This window comes from Centruroides sculpturatus, unplaced genomic scaffold, assembly GCF_000671375.1.
Source record: "Centruroides sculpturatus isolate CEXI.00-Female unplaced genomic scaffold, Cexi_2.0 scaffold553, whole genome shotgun sequence".
Lineage (NCBI taxonomy): Eukaryota > Metazoa > Arthropoda > Arachnida > Scorpiones > Buthidae > Centruroides > Centruroides sculpturatus.
Window position 1 is genome coordinate 458734 of NW_019384837.1, and position 25215 is coordinate 483948.

Below are 25215 nucleotides of genomic sequence, written 5' to 3' on the forward strand. Positions count from 1 at the left end.
TATTTTAATTAAATTTCTTATGACTGCTGTTATATATATATTGTAAAGTCTTTGTAAATCCGCACTTAAAATGTAAATTTTAATATTGGCGGTAGACTATCACACAGCTTTAGCCAATGATTTCACTTTATTCTATTACTATAGATGCATTTCGGTCCTTTTCTAAAAAAGGTCCCTCTTCAGTACTATAAAATACAAAAGTTTACATAAACTTTTTCTGCAAGTAAATATTTAACATAACAATAAATATTTTAGTATTACAATACCATTTGAGTACACAGTTTTATTTATACATCCCTTCAGCACTTTTATCTTGAGCGCACTAAATTATTTTTATTTATGTCTTGCTGTAACAAATTTTACACTATATTAGATCTAACAATTATACTCAATAAAACTTTTAAAAATCTACAAAAACCTCAAAAAAATTTCTAAATAAGTTCTAAAAAAGTACAGTTGTAGAACATGATTAACGTTATAAAAAATAATTCTAAAAAACTTACTGTGTGTATTTTTCTATTTATTTTTATTAATTTTTTTCCCAGTTAACCATAAATACATACAATTTTGAATTGTGCTTAATTATAATGAATTAATATGAATAATGTATTCAGTATAATAAATTAAATAGTAGCAATTTCTTGAAAAATATCATATTAAATTTGTTACATTTTATATGACTTTTAATTTTTAATGAAAACAATAGATTGAAAAGAATGAAAACTATTCATTAGATAAATGGGAAAGATGAGAAGGAATTTGAATTTTAATAGATTCAGAAATTATGCAGAACATTGTTTTACAATAGACAATGCTGACAAAGTTAATGCCCCCAAAAAAAAAACTGATCCACGAAACAAGCATTTTAAGTAGTTTTAACATTTGCATTCAATGAAATTTTGAAACAGGATATCTTCTCAACCAATCCTGTTGTTACAATGTCATGGAAAAAGATTTTCTGTTAAATGTTTCAGTCAAAAAACAAGTCTAAATTATATATTATTTAAAATAGATAAATTTTTAAAACTAATAAGTAATTGTCTGTAGAATTTTTTTACTACTTTTCTTTATATATACTTGTTGTTTGAATTAATGAAAAGTTTAAATTAACTCCATGCAATAGTTAATTCAGATTAAACTACAGTGCACTACATAAACAATTTGAGATGATTTATTATGCATTTATACAATAGAAAATATTATTATTTAGAATCAATTGATTTGAATTTCTGATTTGATAGCTAAATTATTATCCAATTTAATATTTTGTGTAAATTAAATTTTAATTAAACTAGACTATAAACTGGTATAAACTTTAAAATAATTCTGTAATGCTTTTGTTATTATTATTATATTTCATTAGTTTAAACAGTATAATTATTTTATTCAATTAATATTGAAGTAGAATTCAAATTTCTCTTGCAGTTTTTAGTTTCTCATTATTTATTATAATTTTCCAATGCTTTTGCAAACGTCTGTATTTAAAAAACTGTGATGTATTTTGAAATTATATCTTAGAAAATATTGCTTATACATTAATTCTCAACTAGTTCAAAGTTTGTGGAATAATATCTGTTGTTTCTGATATAGAATAAAACAATTATACAAGAAAAAATATTAAATTTTAATAATAAAATTAAAAGTATTTTTATACAAATCAAACAAAATTTAAGAAATGAGATGAAATAATTTTAATAATATTTGATTAATCATTCATTATATGTAAAAATATAATGATTTAATGCTTGCATTTTATTAAAATAAATGATAGCAGAAAAAAGTGAAAACTGAAACCATATTTCCTGCACTATAAATTTTTTATAGTGTATTTATAAATAACATTATTTACTAATTAAGCATTTCCAGTTCTTAATTAATACATAATGTTGTTATTTGTTATTTTAATTAAATAAAGTAATTACTATGCTAATTACTTTACAGTATCTTAGACGAATAACTTTTTCTTATAGATTATTACTTGATATTTAACTATATGCAGAGAAACTTGACGAAAATAATAGCATAACATCTAGTTAGTTAATTATAAATAATGATATATGAGTAATTGACTATAAATAATGAGATGAAAGAAACTCATTATCTCAGAAACAGAAAGGAAATGAGTTAGCATGCAGTTTTGTTGATATTAGAGAGGTTGCGGCCGAAGTTTTCATCTCTGAAACGTGAATGTCGAATGTCAAGCACCATTTACAAGATTGCGGCGCTTGACATTCGGCGTTCACGTTTGAAAGATGAAAACTTTGGCTGCAACCTCTCTATTAAATATTTTGGAAATACTTTTAAAATTTTGCTTTTAATACAGTTATAGATCAACATATTTAATTATTAATTTATGTTGAAATAATCTAAATTTTCCAAATAGCTGCAAATAAAATGAAGTTTAAAAGATATATATAATAATTTATTTATTTATTTTAAATCAGTTATTAAAATTAGATATGAATAGAATAAATATTAATAATAAAAGCATTAGCAAAGAGTAAAATGCAAAAGATAATTGATAAGTGATCATATTAAAACATGGTATTATAATCATATTATTTTTATTAAAATTCTGTAATGAGAACAAAAAGCTATTTTAATGCTAATTATTAAATTTTCCCTTATTTTGCTTTATTAGGGATTTCATATTGCAATTAATATTTCACAAATTCTGTCATTAGCACTTTTAAGCTTTTTTTTAGCTTATCATCAGGAATGAAGGAAAAATACTTTAAAAATTAACTTTTCAAACTCAAAATTCATTCAAAACCAGTCATCAGCTTCAAATCATTTTGAGGATTGAAGATTTGATTGAACTTTGAGAAGCTGAGCCTTTAAAGTATCTTTTACTCCTCTGAAAATGAACTGAGAAAAGTTTGAAAGTACTAGAGATAGAGTTTATGAAATTTTAATAGTGATGATAAAATGTTTTTTATTAAATTAAAATAAAGGTAATTTAAACACTTGAGATTAGTCTTAATCTAATTATTAATTGAAAAAATAATGAAAATTGTTATTTTGTGTAAATATTAAGTATATTTTAATGATACATTAGTGATAATGATAAAAAATTTTACAGTTATTTTTTATAATAAATGAAAAATAAATATTTGTAGATTTTTACTTCTATAAATTTACTAAAATTTTATTTTTTGACTTAATACACTAAATTTTTTGTAGCTTCTTTGTACTAATCTTTTTGAGATAGATTATGTTATGATAAACCACACACAAGTATTATCTTATATTAATAGTATGTTTATTTTATATAGTATTAATTTGATTAAAATTCTTATTAAAATGAAATGTTTTTAGTATTTTAGAAAATTAATTTCAAAATGCATAATTTGTAAAAAAAATGTTTGTGATTCAAATTACATTTAATGGTGATAAATGTTATTTATATATTAAAAGTTTTAAACAGTGGTTAATATTAAAACATAAATGTTTTCAAGGAACCAGTTACTGCTATAACCTGGGGTCATCTGGACAAACGAATTTTTATTGCTACAGGTTGCTATGTTAATGTAGCCTGGATATCTTATAAACTTGCTTCTTTACAACTTCTTTCTGCCATGACCGTCCAGAAGTGCCTGATGAATGAGCATTCTGTAGAATTACTTCCTGTTGTTCAGTGTTTACAATCACTTGTTTCTAGTTTGTTTGGACGAACTATTAAGGTATAAATTGATTCAATTTACAATATATTAAATTATTATAGTAAAAATACTACAATTAGTGTTTAATGTTAAAACAAAATTGTTTATTAAAACATTAATTTATATATTTTACATTTTATTAACATTTGACATGCTTTTATATTTGAGTATAAGAGCATATTCTTATAAATAGAACAAAATTGACATATATTCTTCAAAGTCCCTAAATAAACTTTTATAGTAACAGAAGCATTTTTTAATTTGTCTTTTTACTATTAATAATGGTTACCACAGAGATGTCACTGTATAGATATGTTTACATTTAATTTACGTTGAAACAATAGTGCAGTGCTCATATAAGCCAAAACAAGCTGGTACACATAAGAGAAAGATGCTCTTGTATGCAAAGTATGCTTTTATAAGTGAAGCAGGACATGTTTCAGAAATGAAAACAAGTAATTTTCACATGTAAGAGCATGTTCTTACTTGTGCAGATATACAGTAAATATTTTTATAAGATTTTTAGATTATAAATCTTCAACTGCTTTTTTGAACAATCTATAAACTGTAGATTCCTTGAGACAAAAAAAATTATTTGAAATATTGCATCTACATTTTTTATTCTATCTTTTTACTAGCTAGCATCTACAACCAGTTCTTATGAATTAAATATTGGTGTGAGAGATGTAGAATAACAGCATTGAATGCATATTAATTAAACATTACTGAAAAATCAGATTTTTAATAAATTCTGTTGTCACTTACACACAGTGGTAAGTGACAACAGTAAAACTTTGAAAATGTTAACAACAGGTTCGGCCGAACCTGTTGTTAACATTTTCAAAGTTTTACTGTTGTCACTTACCACTGTGTGTAAGTGACAACAGAATTTATTAAAAATCTGATTTTTCAGTAATGTTTAATTAATATGCATTCAATGCTGTTATTCTACATCTCTCACACCAATATTTAATTCATAAGAACTGGTTGTAGATGCTAGCTAGTAAAAAGATAGAATAAAAAATGTAGATGCAATATTTCAAATAATTTTTTTTGTCTCAAGGAATCTACAGTTTATAGATTGTTCAAAAAAGCAGTTGAAGATTTATAATCTAAAAATCTTATAAAAATATTTACTGTATATCTGCACAAGTAAGAACATGCTCTTACATGTGAAAATTACTTGTTTTCATTTCTGAAACATGTCCTGCTTCACTTATAAAAGCATACTTTGCATACAAGAGCATCTTTCTCTTATGTGTACCAGCTTGTTTTGGCTTATATGAGCACTGCACTATTGTTTCAACGTAAATTAAATGTAAACATATCTATACAGTGACATCTCTGTGGTAACCATTATTAATAGTAAAAAGACAAATTAAAAAATGCTTCTGTTACTATAAAAGTTTATTTAGGGACTTTGAAGAATATATGTCAATTTTGTTCTATTTATAAGAATATGCTCTTATACTCAAATATAAAAGCATGTCAAATGTTAATAAAATGTAAAATATATAAATTAATGTTTTAATAAACAATTTTGTTTTAACATTAAACACTAATTGTAGTATTTTTACTATAATAATTTAATATATTGTAAATTGAATCAATTTATACCTTAATAGTTCGTCCAAACAAACTAGAAACAAGTGATTGTAAACACTGAACAACAGGAAGTAATTCTACAGAATGCTCATTCATCAGGCACTTCTGGACGGTCATGGCAGAAAGAAGTTGTAAAGAAGCAAGTTTATAAGATATCCAGGCTACATTAACATAGCAACCTGTAGCAATAAAAATTCGTTTGTCCAGATGACCCCAGGTTATAGCAGTAACTGGTTCCTTGAAAACATTTATGTTTTAATATTAACCACTGTTTAAAACTTTTAATATATAAATAACATTTATCACCATTAAATGTAATTTGAATCACAAACATTTTTTTTACAAATTATGCATTTTGAAATTAATTTTCTAAAATACTAAAAACATTTCATTTTAATAAGAATTTTAATCAAATTAATACTATATAAAATAAACATACTATTAATATAAGATAATACTTGTGTGTGGTTTATCATAACATAATCTATCTCAAAAAAATTAGTACAAAGAAGCTACAAAAAATTTAGTGTATTAAGTCAAAAAATAAAATTTTAGTAAATTTATAGAAGTAAAAATCTACAAATATTTATTTTTCATTTATTATAAAAAATAACTGTAAAATTTTTTATCATTATCACTAATGTATCATTAAAATATACTTAATATTTACACAAAATAACAATTTTCATTATTTTTTCAATTAATAATTAGATTAAGACTAATCTCAAGTGTTTAAATTACCTTTATTTTAATTTAATAAAAAACATTTTATCATCACTATTAAAATTTCATAAACTCTATCTCTAGTACTTTCAAACTTTTCTCAGTTCATTTTCAGAGGAGTAAAAGATACTTTAAAGGCTCAGCTTCTCAAAGTTCAATCAAATCTTCAATCCTCAAAATGATTTGAAGCTGATGACTGGTTTTGAATGAATTTTGAGTTTGAAAAGTTAATTTTTAAAGTATTTTTCCTTCATTCCTGATGATAAGCTAAAAAAAAGCTTAAAAGTGCTAATGACAGAATTTGTGAAATATTAATTGCAATATGAAATCCCTAATAAAGCAAAATAAGGGAAAATTTAATAATTAGCATTAAAATAGCTTTTTGTTCTCATTACAGAATTTTAATAAAAATAATATGATTATAATACCATGTTTTAATATGATCACTTATCAATTATCTTTTGCATTTTACTCTTTGCTAATGCTTTTATTATTAATATTTATTCTATTCATATCTAATTTTAATAACTGATTTAAAATAAATAAATAAATTATTATATATATCTTTTAAACTTCATTTTATTTGCAGCTATTTGGAAAATTTAGATTATTTCAACATAAATTAATAATTAAATATGTTGATCTATAACTGTATTAAAAGCAAAATTTTAAAAGTATTTCCAAAATATTTAATAGAGAGGTTGCAGCCAAAGTTTTCATCTTTCAAACGTGAACGCCGAATGTCAAGCGCCGCAATCTTGTAAATGGTGCTTGACATTCGACATTCACGTTTCAGAGATGAAAACTTCGGCCGCAACCTCTCTAATATCAACAAAACTGCATGCTAACTCATTTCCTTTCTGTTTCTGAGATAATGAGTTTCTTTCATCTCATTATTTATAGTCAATTACTCATATATCATTATTTATAATTAACTAACTAGATGTTATGCTATTATTTTCGTCAAGTTTCTCTGCATATAGTTAAATATCAAGTAATAATCTATAAGAAAAAGTTANCATGATTTTTATTTTTTAGAAAATGTAAGTCGTGTTAATAAAAATGTTAAACCAAACAAAATTTTTCACAAAGCATTGATATTTTTTTAAACTTTAGATTAAGAGTGTATATCAGTTAAGAAAAAGTACTAAGTGAAATTAAGTGACAGTATCAGTTTAAAAATACTAATTCCACATTTTAACTAAATATTTAATAATCATTTTTTATGGATTTTTTACTCCATAGAAAAATGTTAAAGGAAATACTGTAATTTTTTTGAAAAACCTGTAGCTTTTTTTTGTTTTAAAGTCAATTTGAAAGTGAGTGCGAGTTTGAACTACAACGTGGGAAAAGTTGCCAAACAACTTTTCCTTTATCTAAACTTACTAAGAGTATCTTTAAAAGTAAAAGAAAAAAAAAAAAAACAAAAATATTCATTATACTCCATAGATGTTCAAATGTAATTGTGATTTTTCCAGAAACCACTAAAGATATGTAGTACTCTTTTATTTAAGAGTACTAAAGTTGAAGCATACATATTTTTAGTGGTTTCTGAAAAAATCACAATGGCAGATGAATCAATCCATATTTTAATTGATAGTATTAGACACTTCCATTTATATAAGTAGGTTACATCATGTAGCAAGTGTGGTCTAAAATCTGTTACTTGAAAGGACCTCTCAGAATTTATGAAGAACTCAGGGTTAACAAAGGGGATGGAATGTCTTTGTCTTGGGGTAGAAGAGAAAAAGGGACTCACTTTCACCCTAGATATTGTGCTGAAAAATAACCACGGGAGTTGAAGAACTTACATCTTCATGTAAGTTCTTCAACTCCCGTGGTTATTTTTCTTTTAGTTTTAATATTGTACTAATAACCTTTGGTTATATTACAATTTAAACTTTTATCTTGAAAGCTAATAAATTTCTGATCATTTTTTCTTTCTATATAATGACTTTCATAGGACTATTGAGAAGTTGCCTGTCCATTTTAGCAAATTATAGTTGAACTACAAATGAATAAGAGCTAAACAGTCTTAACTCTTGAACTTATGCTGTTGGATATTGTTGCATCTATGTGCAACTTTTTTAGTAAATTCAAAAACAATGATGTTAGTGGGAATTATTTTATTTATCACTTACATTCAGTTTGGTAGTCATTTCTGTCAAGAATCACACAGACATGTTGCTATTTGAACTTTTCTTAGGTCCAGGTAGCTCTTCAAATGTTAAATATATTGGAGATATTATTTAAATTAAAAATCCTGTGTATTAATTTTTTGAGATTATCTTAGCATTTATTATAATTATTGTTATATATTTATAATTGTCTGATGAAAGATGAATTTTTAAAAAATCATTTCTAATGAGCAGTCGTGTACCTTAATTGTCAGTCTCATTGACAATTCAGACGTATGATTTGATAATTATAATACCAGTAGTACAAAAAAATTAAATTTCTTACAAATATATGCTTTCTTTAATGTAAATTTAAGAAATAGTATTTTTCAAGTTTTTTAATTTTAGGATAGATAAAACATGTTAAATCAAAATCAGTTTGTCAAACTGAAACATTTGAACTTAATAAGGCAGGCAAATGAAATTTAATGAATTATTATACATAGATACTTCAAAGTTGTACGTAACGTATATTTTAAAATTTAGATTCAAATAAAAAATAAGTTTTTATGTTTTTACAATTTATTATTATATAGTTGCAATTTTGTTTTTATAATATATAGCCAATACAAAACAAATTGTTTTTTTTTTATGTATTAAAAGTGCATATAAAATTGAATATTAAAAGTGTACAGTGCAGTAGTAATGAAACTAAAAGCCAAGATTCATACATTTTTTGTTAGTGTGTAAAGACCAGCTCTGTAATTTAAAAAAAAAATGTTTTGAAGTTAATCAAAGTTATTTTATTTTGTCATTTTCCAAAACTATTTCTATATATTAGTCTTTAAGGGAACTGAAAATCTGATAATTTCAAATCCAAACTAGAAATAGAAATTAAGAACATTCTATAATTTTTGCAATAGCTTTTCTTCTGTTCAAACGTTTTTGAGATTGTACAAATACATTTTCTTCAGGTTTCAGCAGTTTTGAAAACCTAAGGTAGCTGTGCTAAACTTTATTTTATTCACTATAAACATTTCTCAAACAATCATTGCTTTTACAGGAAGTATTTTTTGGCAACAAAGAATTTAATCACACTTTTCTTGATAGATATTTATAAAAACTGTCATTTTAATTTATTATTCTTTTCATTTACTTGATTTATCACAATACTATTTAATAGAATAAAAAAATATTTTAATGTCATTAAAATAATAAGCAATGTTTCAATGAAGATTTTAGATTAATACTGATTCTTGTAATTATTAATTTTGTGTTTTTATGATTTGTATGAAAATTTTTCGATTTAATTAGTTCAAATGCTTTTTTTATTAAATTTAGGAATTAAAATGGATTGGTCTCATAATGGCGAATTATTAGCGATAGCTGGAGTGTTATCTGAGATAAATGGAGTTTTTTCAAATTGGGTATATTTTTACACAGAAACAGGAACTGTGCAATCTTCTATTCAGATACCATATTATCAGGTAAAAATACATTATTAAACCTTATTGTTAGCATTATGTATTAAAATAAAACATCATAAAATTAAACTTTATAGAAGTCAATTATAAATTACATTGATCAATAACCATAGAGAAATGTTTTTGGCCAATTATTTTATTTTCAAATCTCTGCAATATATCCATAGAATTAAATTATTATAAAATTATCATTACATTTAAAGATAAATAGTATAAAATCATGTAGAATTATCCCAAACTATATTACTATAGTGCATTCTTGCTATTCTGAATTCTGCTTAATCTTTATTAATTTTTTTTATATATTGTAAAGTCTTTGTAAATCCGCACTTAAAATGTAAATTTTAATATTGGCGGTAGACTATCACACAGCTTTAGCCAATGATTTCACTTTATTCTATTACTATAGATGCATTTCGGTCCTTTTCTAAAAAAGGTCCCTCTTCAGTACTATAAAATACAAAAGTTTACATAAACTTTTTCTGCAAGTAAATATTTAACATAACAATAAATATTTTAGTATTACAATACCATTTGAGTACACAGTTTTATTTATACATCCCTTCAGCACTTTTATCTTGAGCGCACTAAATTATTTTTATTTATGTCTTGCTGTAACAAATTTTACACTATATTAGATCTAACAATTATACTCAATAAAACTTTTAAAAATCTACAAAAACCTCAAAAAAATTTCTAAATAAGTTCTAAAAAAGTACAGTTGTAGAACATGATTAACGTTATAAAAAATAATTCTAAAAAACTTACTGTGTGTATTTTTCTATTTATTTTTATTAATTTTTTTCCCAGTTAACCATAAATACATACAATTTTGAATTGTGCTTAATTATAATGAATTAATATGAATAATGTATTCAGTATAATAAATTAAATAGTAGCAATTTCTTGAAAAATATCATATTAAATTTGTTACATTTTATATGACTTTTAATTTTTAATGAAAACAATAGATTGAAAAGAATGAAAACTATTCATTAGATAAATGGGAAAGATGAGAAGGAATTTGAATTTTAATAGATTCAGAAATTATGCAGAACATTGTTTTACAATAGACAATGCTGACAAAGTTAATGCCCCCAAAAAAAAAACTGATCCACGAAACAAGCATTTTAAGTAGTTTTAACATTTGCATTCAATGAAATTTTGAAACAGGATATCTTCTCAACCAATCCTGTTGTTACAATGTCATGGAAAAAGATTTTCTGTTAAATGTTTCAGTCAAAAAACAAGTCTAAATTATATATTATTTAAAATAGATAAATTTTTAAAACTAATAAGTAATTGTCTGTAGAATTTTTTTACTACTTTTCTTTATATATACTTGTTGTTTGAATTAATGAAAAGTTTAAATTAACTCCATGCAATAGTTAATTCAGATTAAACTACAGTGCACTACATAAACAATTTGAGATGATTTATTATGCATTTATACAATAGAAAATATTATTATTTAGAATCAATTGATTTGAATTTCTGATTTGATAGCTAAATTATTATCCAATTTAATATTTTGTGTAAATTAAATTTTAATTAAACTAGACTATAAACTGGTATAAACTTTAAAATAATTCTGTAATGCTTTTGTTATTATTATTATATTTCATTAGTTTAAACAGTATAATTATTTTATTCAATTAATATTGAAGTAGAATTCAAATTTCTCTTGCAGTTTTTAGTTTCTCATTATTTATTATAATTTTCCAATGCTTTTGCAAACGTCTGTATTTAAAAAACTGTGATGTATTTTGAAATTATATCTTAGAAAATATTGCTTATACATTAATTCTCAACTAGTTCAAAGTTTGTGGAATAATATCTGTTGTTTCTGATATAGAATAAAACAATTATACAAGAAAAAATATTAAATTTTAATAATAAAATTAAAAGTATTTTTATACAAATCAAACAAAATTTAAGAAATGAGATGAAATAATTTTAATAATATTTGATTAATCATTCATTATATGTAAAAATATAATGATTTAATGCTTGCATTTTATTAAAATAAATGATAGCAGAAAAAAGTGAAAACTGAAACCATATTTCCTGCACTATAAATTTTTTATAGTGTATTTATAAATAACATTATTTACTAATTAAGCATTTCCAGTTCTTAATTAATACATAATGTTGTTATTTGTTATTTTAATTAAATAAAGTAATTACTATGCTAATTACTTTACAGTATCTTAGACGAATAACTTTTTCTTATAGATTATTACTTGATATTTAACTATATGCAGAGAAACTTGACGAAAATAATAGCATAACATCTAGTTAGTTAATTATAAATAATGATATATGAGTAATTGACTATAAATAATGAGATGAAAGAAACTCATTATCTCAGAAACAGAAAGGAAATGAGTTAGCATGCAGTTTTGTTGATATTAGAGAGGTTGCGGCCGAAGTTTTCATCTCTGAAACGTGAATGTCGAATGTCAAGCACCATTTACAAGATTGCGGCGCTTGACATTCGGCGTTCACGTTTGAAAGATGAAAACTTTGGCTGCAACCTCTCTATTAAATATTTTGGAAATACTTTTAAAATTTTGCTTTTAATACAGTTATAGATCAACATATTTAATTATTAATTTATGTTGAAATAATCTAAATTTTCCAAATAGCTGCAAATAAAATGAAGTTTAAAAGATATATATAATAATTTATTTATTTATTTTAAATCAGTTATTAAAATTAGATATGAATAGAATAAATATTAATAATAAAAGCATTAGCAAAGAGTAAAATGCAAAAGATAATTGATAAGTGATCATATTAAAACATGGTATTATAATCATATTATTTTTATTAAAATTCTGTAATGAGAACAAAAAGCTATTTTAATGCTAATTATTAAATTTTCCCTTATTTTGCTTTATTAGGGATTTCATATTGCAATTAATATTTCACAAATTCTGTCATTAGCACTTTTAAGCTTTTTTTTAGCTTATCATCAGGAATGAAGGAAAAATACTTTAAAAATTAACTTTTCAAACTCAAAATTCATTCAAAACCAGTCATCAGCTTCAAATCATTTTGAGGATTGAAGATTTGATTGAACTTTGAGAAGCTGAGCCTTTAAAGTATCTTTTACTCCTCTGAAAATGAACTGAGAAAAGTTTGAAAGTACTAGAGATAGAGTTTATGAAATTTTAATAGTGATGATAAAATGTTTTTTATTAAATTAAAATAAAGGTAATTTAAACACTTGAGATTAGTCTTAATCTAATTATTAATTGAAAAAATAATGAAAATTGTTATTTTGTGTAAATATTAAGTATATTTTAATGATACATTAGTGATAATGATAAAAAATTTTACAGTTATTTTTTATAATAAATGAAAAATAAATATTTGTAGATTTTTACTTCTATAAATTTACTAAAATTTTATTTTTTGACTTAATACACTAAATTTTTTGTAGCTTCTTTGTACTAATTTTTTTGAGATAGATTATGTTATGATAAACCACACACAAGTATTATCTTATATTAATAGTATGTTTATTTTATATAGTATTAATTTGATTAAAATTCTTATTAAAATGAAATGTTTTTAGTATTTTAGAAAATTAATTTCAAAATGCATAATTTGTAAAAAAAATGTTTGTGATTCAAATTACATTTAATGGTGATAAATGTTATTTATATATTAAAAGTTTTAAACAGTGGTTAATATTAAAACATAAATGTTTTCAAGGAACCAGTTACTGCTATAACCTGGGGTCATCTGGACAAACGAATTTTTATTGCTACAGGTTGCTATGTTAATGTAGCCTGGATATCTTATAAACTTGCTTCTTTACAACTTCTTTCTGCCATGACCGTCCAGAAGTGCCTGATGAATGAGCATTCTGTAGAATTACTTCCTGTTGTTCAGTGTTTACAATCACTTGTTTCTAGTTTGTTTGGACGAACTATTAAGGTATAAATTGATTCAATTTACAATATATTAAATTATTATAGTAAAAATACTACAATTAGTGTTTAATGTTAAAACAAAATTGTTTATTAAAACATTAATTTATATATTTTACATTTTATTAACATTTGACATGCTTTTATATTTGAGTATAAGAGCATATTCTTATAAATAGAACAAAATTGACATATATTCTTCAAAGTCCCTAAATAAACTTTTATAGTAACAGAAGCATTTTTTAATTTGTCTTTTTACTATTAATAATGGTTACCACAGAGATGTCACTGTATAGATATGTTTACATTTAATTTACGTTGAAACAATAGTGCAGTGCTCATATAAGCCAAAACAAGCTGGTACACATAAGAGAAAGATGCTCTTGTATGCAAAGTATGCTTTTATAAGTGAAGCAGGACATGTTTCAGAAATGAAAACAAGTAATTTTCACATGTAAGAGCATGTTCTTACTTGTGCAGATATACAGTAAATATTTTTATAAGATTTTTAGATTATAAATCTTCAACTGCTTTTTTGAACAATCTATAAACTGTAGATTCCTTGAGACAAAAAAAATTATTTGAAATATTGCATCTACATTTTTTATTCTATCTTTTTACTAGCTAGCATCTACAACCAGTTCTTATGAATTAAATATTGGTGTGAGAGATGTAGAATAACAGCATTGAATGCATATTAATTAAACATTACTGAAAAATCAGATTTTTAATAAATTCTGTTGTCACTTACACACAGTGGTGATATTCAGCGGGTTCGCACAGGTTCGGCCGAACCTGTTGTTAACATTTTCAAAGTTTTCCGAACCCGTTGTTAAACACATGTAACATTTCCCGATGGTTTTGTTTCTTTTAAAAAATGTATTAAAATATACGTATTATACTCTGTAACACTACTAAACTAGAGCCTTATACCCCATTCGCCTTGGTGCAATCTCCATCGACCGTTTCAATCTCGACTGAAACCAGGTTTAGTCGCGATCAACTCAAAAGAGTTCTTGAAACTAGGTCCAGTCATATGAAAGATCCCACGCGCGCGAGAAAATACAAGATGGCTACGGAACACGTGTCGTGCTATCCACAGCGAAATAAAAAAAATATTGTATTTCGAGAAATGATGACATCTGTCTATTATTATGATAATACCCTAAGGATAAAACAAATGATTTATAGAAGTTTTTCTTGAGAAAAAGTCATAGGGAAAGCAGTTAAACTCTATGACTTTTTCCGATTAAAACAAAACACCAATTTTTATGTTTATAAAATATTTTGAATGAAAAATATTAAAATATGTACAAAATAAACCAGTTTGAAAACTTTTTTTTTTATTATTTATCAAAAAATATAGTTCTGGCATAAACAATGTTAAATTTTAACTGACTTAATTTTGCGAACGCATTTTTTTATTTATATGGGTATCTTAAGGTCAGTTTTTGTGCTAATGTTGCTAATGCGAGCGAAAAAAATTTGTTAAGGAAAAATTTTCTGTTAGCGAACCCTTTGTTAAATATTTCGAATATCACCACTGCTTACACATTATGCAAGTATTTGTATTAATAGGTTGAATGTCTCATGTCATTTATTAACTTAACTAGTAGCTATCTATCAATAATACTTTAGATATCTTGAGAGACAATGCTGTAAATGTTGGCATGAGATTTTATCCCATTTACCTCAGTTCTAATGTTGGGTTAAAATTTTTATAGTTAAATTATTTGCCCCATTTATATAAGTTTCTTTATTCCGATATGTAGAACTTACACTCTTGTTACTCTTGATCCATTTTATTGGTAGCTTACAAGAAGTGTGCTTTTTCAAGGAGGAAAATAGATAGATCATTAGTTGTGAAATCCAGAGCAAATGAGAGATGATCCATTCATCTCATGTTTGTCAACATAACTTTTCCAGCTTGTTCTAATATGTCTTATTGGATACATCAGACATTATTGTGGAGTAGAATTATATTACTGCTACAAAGAATGTAGTGTACATGTATGTCAACAATCACTATGTCTAGGAAGTTTATCAGCGAAATACCTGATAAAATTCTAGATGATGATAGCCTGCATTTTGCTTGCAAGATATATCACTTTTAACCTCTTCCTAATCTGGGTATTTTCATTCCATGTTTGACTTGTTGGGAATGAAACACTATATCCATGTCACATCACTGATTACTGTAAAATTTGATACGAAAAACTACTTTTCTCTACTGCATTATACAGTTTTTCATTCTTATTTACAGTATGATGATGTCTGTAAATCTGTAAAGTTTCTGTCTGACACAGACTTTATGATACTGTAACACATTCATTATGATATTCTCTCATGTAGCTTAATAATAATAACTTTTATCATAAAAAAATTTGTTCTTTTGTCATCTGTCAAATTTCTCTTGCCAGATACAAATACTTGGCACCATTTGGCAATTTGCTACCAGGAAATTTTTTCATACATGCATATTTGATAAATGAAGTAATACATTAGTACATATGTATTATTTTATATATTGTATCAATTATAATAAGTATAACAATTCTTATAATTTTATTTTATAGTGCCATTTGCCAGACATTTATCATATGCGAGAATATGTCTCCACACCACCACCAAATAATAACCGTTTACATTGTACTATGATTCATCATGTGGATGATGACATTTCAGGCAGTGTCACTTATACGTTATTTTTGGAAAACCTCGGTGGTCTAATACCTATATTAAAAGGAAAACGTGTCAGCATGTTAAGACCAGAATTTGTCATTTTTGATCCTGTTTCAATTGGTAAGTAAAATAACATTTAAAAACAATATTTTTCTCTTCTAGTTTGGTTAATATTTTCAGAATTATGTTTTTGGTATATGAAATGTTTAATACAATAATCTGACTATAATGTTTTAAGCAATAAAATTAAATACTAAAAAGAAAATATATATTGAATAAAAATGAAATAAACTGACTTGTCTATGATGATTATTTTACTCTCTTTCTCTCTGTGAATGTAACACTGAAAATTGTAGTAACACTTTCCTTTATTAGAACTTTATTTGAAAATATAAATTCATGTTTTCATTGTTAAGACTAAAATTGCACCAGACTAGAGGTGGGTAGTTATGTTTTCCAAAGGGCCACGTGAGAAACTTGAGCTGTGTTAGAGGTCAAACTAACAATAACCTGAACTTAACTATATTCAATATTAATTTTCTCCAATTGTAAAGAGCAGTAAATTATAGAATTTTGATTATGCTACTGATAATCAAAAGAAAGGATATTTAATTACAATAAAGATATAAAAGCGTGGAAGTTAAAAATACAAGTCATAAACAGGAAAACAATAATTGTATCAATATTTCATTTTTTCAACACATAACTCTGAAATACAGAATAGTTGTTTTGCAAATATAAAAAATTAATTAACTTAATACAAAAAGCAACAAATACTTTTAAATGTCTTTCAGTTCATTTTTCTCATTCAGTGAGAAAAGTCAAGTCTGTTTTGGGCTTCAACAAGTGCACTGAAATCAGACTGAAGGTCTGACGTGGATATGCAGAGCATAATGTAACATCTCAGTATAATGTACAATGTATAAAATGCAATATTAGTACAATGTAATGTCTCAATATACATCAAGGATTTCAAATTGCTTCACAACCAGAAATCATATAAAACTAAAACATTGCTTGTATTCTTGACCACAGCCAATCAATTAACCTTTTATTAAAATACTATTTGAGCTTGCATTGTATAAGTAAGGTAAGTAATGATGGTCTAGCCTGCATTAAAACTGAATATCAAAATTTTTGTGTATTTTTGTATATCAGTTATAAACAGGGTCCATACAGACCTGGAAAGTCAGGGAATAAGATTTTTAGCAGAAAAGATCAGGGAATCTGGAAATTCCACAGTATATGTCTGTTGCTCTCACTCCTTTTTGTTTCAAATACATGTTTAAATTCAGTTTGGTATAGGGAGGTCTACCAAAACTGGAGTGACCAAATAAATGGCAAGATTTGTCATGCTTACATCTCATAAACTATAAATGATAATCTAACAATTTAAATTTTGTTGGATAGAAGGTTTGTGTCCTTAATTAAAATGGTGGTGAATGGGATGTGTAGCTGTGTGATAGAGAAAAGACATCAAAATTGGTGTTAATTTGTACTGAATAACAGGATCTACAATATTATTTAGCAATAATAATCGATAAAATAGAATTTGTAATGTTATAAGCTGATAAGTGTGCAAGTCAAAAAATTTTCATAATGTCAAAGAAATTGAAAAGGAGATATGAATAGAAATATAAGAAACATATATCATTGGAAAGAAAAATTAAAAAGGAATCAGAAAAACTCAAGATGACTAATCTGAATGATGCAGATTGTATAGAGAGTGTAAGAAAACTGAGAGTATCAACTCTGATGCTAATATTTTGAGTGTGCTGCGACCCAAACCAATAGATATTGACTTAGAATGTGATAACCACCAAGACTATTTGTTTACATCTTATCCTTCCTCTAATAACACAAAGACAGATTCACACCTTTAAACAACTGCAATTGTGTCCTGTACAAAACCCTCCCAACTTTTTTTTACCTGCACATCTGTTAACCCTTTGCAGTTAGTTGATGTTGTGGGGAGGCAAAGAATCATCAGTTGGCTTTAACAATATTGTGTACGGGACATTTTTGGACTGCATGGCAGATCTTATGCAATTTTAAGTATTTTTATTTGTTGTATTCTTCGCTGCTGGCCACATACAGTATTCGAAGATGATTAATCTGTCAAAATTGGCAGGATTATTATTTGTGATATGTCTTCTCTTTAACTGAAAATTTCCATTTTCAGATGGCCTTTGGAAGTATACCAAAATATCACCATAGAGTGAAAATTGGGTTTTCAAAAACACCATCAACAACTACCCATTTTTTTGCCTAAACTCTGCCATTCCCATTATAAGTTTTGGGGAGGAATGGGAAGAAATGTAATGACCTTGAATTGGTCCATGCTGTACCAAAAATATCATGCGATAAGTGATTTCTTCTGTTTAAATTATTTTGAATGTACCACCTCCTCGCTTTAAGAAAATTAGATTTTACAATGCAACACAAGTCTTTTTCTTATTTAAATAAAATTTACAAATGAATTAAAAATTAAATTATGAAATTTTTTATATGCCATAGAAANAGTAGCAATTTCTTGAAAAATATCATATTAAATTTGTTACATTTTATATGACTTTTAATTTTTAATGAAAACAATAGATTGAAAAGAATGAAAACTATTCATTAGATAAATGGGAAAGATGAGAAGGAATTTGAATTTTAATAGATTCAGAAATTATGCAGAACATTGTTTTACAATAGACAATGCTGACAAAGTTAATGCCCCCAAAAAAAAAACTGATCCACGAAACAAGCATTTTAAGTAGTTTTAACATTTGCATTCAATGAAATTCTGAAACAGGATATCTTCTCAACCAATCCTGTTGTTACAATGTCATGGAAAAAGATTTTCTGTTAAATGTTTCAGTCAAAAAACAAGTCTAAATTATATATTATTTAAAATAGATAAATTTTTAAAACTAATAAGTAATTGTCTGTAGAATTTTTTTACTACTTTTCTTTATATATACTTGTTGTTTGAATTAATGAAAAGTTTAAATTAACTCCATGCAATAGTTAATTCAGATTAAACTACAGTGCACTACATAAACAATTTGAGATGATTTATTATGCATTTATACAATAGAAAATATTATTATTTAGAATCAATTGATTTGAATTTCTGATTTGATAGCTAAATTATTATCCAATTTAATATTTTGTGTAAATTAAATTTTAATTAAACTAGACTATAAACTGGTATAAACTTTAAAATAATTCTGTAATGCTTTTGTTATTATTATTATATTTCATTAGTTTAAACAGTATAATTATTTTATTCAATTAATATTGAAGTAGAATTCAAATTTCTCTTGCAGTTTTTAGTTTCTCATTATTTATTATAATTTTCCAATGCTTTTGCAAACGTCTGTATTTAAAAAACTGTGATGTATTTTGAAATTATATCTTAGAAAATATTGCTTATACATTAATTCTCAACTAGTTCAAAGTTTGTGGAATAATATCTGTTGTTTCTGATATAGAATAAAACAATTATACAAGAAAAAATATTAAATTTTAATAATAAAATTAAAAGTATTTTTATACAAATCAAACAAAATTTAAGAAATGAGATGAAATAATTTTAATAATATTTGATTAATCATTCATTATATGTAAAAATATAATGATTTAATGCTTGCATTTTATTAAAATAAATGATAGCAGAAAAAAGTGAAAACTGAAACCATATTTCCTGCACTATAAATTTTTTATAGTGTATTTATAAATAACATTATTTATTAATTAAGCATTTCCAGTTCTTAATTAATACATAATGTTGTTATTTGTTATTTTAATTAAATAAAGTAATTACTATGCTAATTACTTTACAGTATCTTAGACGAATAACTTTTTCTTATAGATTATTACTTGATATTTAACTATATGCAGAGAAACTTGACGAAAATAATAGCATAACATCTAGTTAGTTAATTATAAATAATGATATATGAGTAATTGACTATAAATAATGAGATGAAAGAAACTCATTATCTCAGAAACAGAAAGGAAATGAGTTAGCATGCAGTTTTGTTGATATTAGAGAGGTTGCGGCCGAAGTTTTCATCTCTGAAACGTGAATGTCGAATGTCAAGCACCATTTACAAGATTGCGGCGCTTGACATTCGGCGTTCACGTTTGAAAGATGAAAACTTTGGCTGCAACCTCTCTATTAAATATTTTGGAAATACTTTTAAAATTTTGCTTTTAATACAGTTATAGATCAACATATTTAATTATTAATTTATGTTGAAATAATCTAAATTTTCCAAATAGCTGCAAATAAAATGAAGTTTAAAAGATATATATAATAATTTATTTATTTATTTTAAATCAGTTATTAAAATTAGATATGAATAGAATAAATATTAATAATAAAAGCATTAGCAAAGAGTAAAATGCAAAAGATAATTGATAAGTGATCATATTAAAACATGGTATTATAATCATATTATTTTTATTAAAATTCTGTAATGAGAACAAAAAGCTATTTTAATGCTAATTATTAAATTTTCCCTTATTTTGCTTTATTAGGGATTTCATATTGCAATTAATATTTCACAAATTCTGTCATTAGCACTTTTAAGCTTTTTTTTAGCTTATCATCAGGAATGAAGGAAAAATACTTTAAAAATTAACTTTTCAAACTCAAAATTCATTCAAAACCAGTCATCAGCTTCAAATCATTTTGAGGATTGAAGATTTGATTGAACTTTGAGAAGCTGAGCCTTTAAAGTATCTTTTACTCCTCTGAAAATGAACTGAGAAAAGTTTGAAAGTACTAGAGATAGAGTTTATGAAATTTTAATAGTGATGATAAAATGTTTTTTATTAAATTAAAATAAAGGTAATTTAAACACTTGAGATTAGTCTTAATCTAATTATTAATTGAAAAAATAATGAAAATTGTTATTTTGTGTAAATATTAAGTATATTTTAATGATACATTAGTGATAATGATAAAAAATTTTACAGTTATTTTTTATAATAAATGAAAAATAAATATTTGTAGATTTTTACTTCTATAAATTTACTAAAATTTTATTTTTTGACTTAATACACTAAATTTTTTGTAGCTTCTTTGTACTAATCTTTTTGAGATAGATTATGTTATGATAAACCACACACAAGTATTATCTTATATTAATAGTATGTTTATTTTATATAGTATTAATTTGATTAAAATTCTTATTAAAATGAAATGTTTTTAGTATTTTAGAAAATTAATTTCAAAATGCATAATTTGTAAAAAAAATGTTTGTGATTCAAATTACATTTAATGGTGATAAATGTTATTTATATATTAAAAGTTTTAAACAGTGGTTAATATTAAAACATAAATGTTTTCAAGGAACCAGTTACTGCTATAACCTGGGGTCATCTGGACAAACGAATTTTTATTGCTACAGGTTGCTATGTTAATGTAGCCTGGATATCTTATAAACTTGCTTCTTTACAACTTCTTTCTGCCATGACCGTCCAGAAGTGCCTGATGAATGAGCATTCTGTAGAATTACTTCCTGTTGTTCAGTGTTTACAATCACTTGTTTCTAGTTTGTTTGGACGAACTATTAAGGTATAAATTGATTCAATTTACAATATATTAAATTATTATAGTAAAAATACTACAATTAGTGTTTAATGTTAAAACAAAATTGTTTATTAAAACATTAATTTATATATTTTACATTTTATTAACATTTGACATGCTTTTATATTTGAGTATAAGAGCATATTCTTATAAATAGAACAAAATTGACATATATTCTTCAAAGTCCCTAAATAAACTTTTATAGTAACAGAAGCATTTTTTAATTTGTCTTTTTACTATTAATAATGGTTACCACAGAGATGTCACTGTATAGATATGTTTACATTTAATTTACGTTGAAACAATAGTGCAGTGCTCATATAAGCCAAAACAAGCTGGTACACATAAGAGAAAGATGCTCTTGTATGCAAAGTATGCTTTTATAAGTGAAGCAGGACATGTTTCAGAAATGAAAACAAGTAATTTTCACATGTAAGAGCATGTTCTTACTTGTGCAGATATACAGTAAATATTTTTATAAGATTTTTAGATTATAAATCTTCAACTGCTTTTTTGAACAATCTATAAACTGTAGATTCCTTGAGACAAAAAAAATTATTTGAAATATTGCATCTACATTTTTTATTCTATCTTTTTACTAGCTAGCATCTACAACCAGTTCTTATGAATTAAATATTGGTGTGAGAGATGTAGAATAACAGCATTGAATGCATATTAATTAAACATTACTGAAAAATCAGATTTTTAATAAATTCTGTTGTCACTTACACACAGTGGTAAGTGACAACAGTAAAACTTTGAAAATGTTAACAACAGGTTCGGCCGAACCTGTTGTTAACATTTTCAAAGTTTTACTGTTGTCACTTACCACTGTGTGTAAGTGACAACAGAATTTATTAAAAATCTGATTTTTCAGTAATGTTTAATTAATATGCATTCAATGCTGTTATTCTACATCTCTCACACCAATATTTAATTCATAAGAACTGGTTGTAGATGCTAGCTAGTAAAAAGATAGAATAAAAAATGTAGATGCAATATTTCAAATAATTTTTTTTGTCTCAAGGAATCTACAGTTTATAGATTGTTCAAAAAAGCAGTTGAAGATTTATAATCTAAAAATCTTATAAAAATATTTACTGTATATCTGCACAAGTAAGAACATGCTCTTACATGTGAAAATTACTTGTTTTCATTTCTGAAACATGTCCTGCTTCACTTATAAAAGCATACTTTGCATACAAGAGCATCTTTCTCTTATGTGTACCAGCTTGTTTTGGCTTATATGAGCACTGCACTATTGTTTCAACGTAAATTAAATGTAAACATATCTATACAGTGACATCTCTGTGGTAACCATTATTAATAGTAAAAAGACAAATTAAAAAATGCTTCTGTTACTATAAAAGTTTATTTAGGGACTTTGAAGAATATATGTCAATTTTGTTCTATTTATAAGAATATGCTCTTATACTCAAATATAAAAGCATGTCAAATGTTAATAAAATGTAAAATATATAAATTAATGTTTTAATAAACAATTTTGTTTTAACATTAAACACTAATTGTAGTATTTTTACTATAATAATTTAATATATTGTAAATTGAATCAATTTATACCTTAATAGTTCGTCCAAACAAACTAGAAACAAGTGATTGTAAACACTGAACAACAGGAAGTAATTCTACAGAATGCTCATTCATCAGGCACTTCTGGACGGTCATGGCAGAAAGAAGTTGTAAAGAAGCAAGTTTATAAGATATCCAGGCTACATTAACATAGCAACCTGTAGCAATAAAAATTCGTTTGTCCAGATGACCCCAGGTTATAGCAGTAACTGGTTCCTTGAAAACATTTATGTTTTAATATTAACCACTGTTTAAAACTTTTAATATATAAATAACATTTATCACCATTAAATGTAATTTGAATCACAAACATTTTTTTTACAAATTATGCATTTTGAAATTAATTTTCTAAAATACTAAAAACATTTCATTTTAATAAGAATTTTAATCAAATTAATACTATATAAAATAAACATACTATTAATATAAGATAATACTTGTGTGTGGTTTATCATAACATNATGGGCTTAAATAGAATTGGCCAAATATTACATAATAGAAAGCAGAAATGCAGAGACCTTAATAAGTCAGGAAATAATGTCATAATTGGTCAGGGAATGTCAGGAATTCATAGATGGAATTACCTGTACAGAGCCTGTATAAAGATTGATACTTATCATTTGGGACAGAGTATGTTGCAAGTCTCTTATGAAGAAATGTAGATTTATTTCAGAAAAAAAAAAAAATATATATATATATATATATATATAATTTGGATTGATATTATCTGGTGGTTTCAGAAAGTGAAATATTTTGTAATTTAAGGCTTTCATAGGCCCTATGCAATAGTTGTGGATATTAATAATGTTGCTCTAATTTAGTCTTATTACCTCAAAACATATTATAGTATATGATCATTTGTTATTGGCTTTCATTTTCTCCAGGAATTCAAATGTGGAAACCATTGTTTTTGTGGCTCTATCAGTTTAATGTATTGCAGTTTGTGAATTTTTCAGGATATCACAGCAGTTTAATTCATTCAGTATCTGAAATCAAGAAAAATTTACTGTGAAAACAGAAAAAAAGATAAAAACCATACCATAGAAGTGAGGGAAAAACATGTATTTAACATGGTATTTTTGAAACTGTGCCGATAATTTTTAGTAATTCAAACACAAATCATTTATTGTATTTATTCAGACACTTGGCAGTTTTAATGATGAGTTTGCCAAGTGTCTGAATAAATACAATAAATGATTTGTGTTTGAATTACTATGTATTTAACATGTTTTTTTGTTAAAAACATGTTTTCTGCCTGTTTAATGGATTATCTTTGAGTTAAAATTTTAATTTATATTTATGAAATGCATTACAAATATTTGAGTAATTTGAACTATTGTAAGTTTGCTAACGTTAAGGGGGAATCAGTTTATCTCGCATCAGAATGAGCCTAAGGGAAACTGCGTATGTGGGAAGAGGTGAAGGAGGCTAATGAAGAACAGGTGTTTTACAAGAGAAAACCCGTTTATTTGTTTGAATTCATGCTTACATCGATATTGGACAATTCCAAAATCTCGGTGTTTCTATGAAACGGTGAGAGTTCGGGTGATCGGTCGTAGTCTGGGTGGATGAGAAGGATCGCTGGATGATGCAGATGTTCGGTGTTAAGCTGCGGCGTCCTAGGTGATCAGCGGTAGCACAACACAATAGATAAAGCACAACTGTAGGCTTAATCCAGAGGAGACTCCCTTTCGACCTTGAAGTTCCGATCTTTATAGTTTTTCTTCCACTATTCACATTTCGGATCAGTCCCTTGTCCCATTTCTTGCTTCCTGATTGGTCTCTCCTTTGTCTCCAGGTGCAAGATGAAACCTTTTCGGG

At 25.3% G+C, this 25215-nt stretch overlaps 1 protein-coding gene across 1 annotated transcript in view; it reads left to right on the forward strand.

Annotated features, from left to right (window-relative positions):
- LOC111630233 (tubby-related protein 4-like) overlaps positions 1-25215 on the forward strand; it is a 45157-nt gene that overhangs the window by 13428 nt on the left and 6514 nt on the right. Inside the window, exons 6-9 of the mRNA XM_023374299.1 lie at positions 3459-3683; positions 9445-9594; positions 13315-13539; positions 16109-16334. Of these exons, the coding sequence (XP_023230067.1) occupies positions 3459-3683; positions 9445-9594; positions 13315-13539; positions 16109-16334 (826 nt within the window). The remainder of the gene's footprint in view (positions 1-3458; positions 3684-9444; positions 9595-13314; positions 13540-16108; positions 16335-25215) is intronic.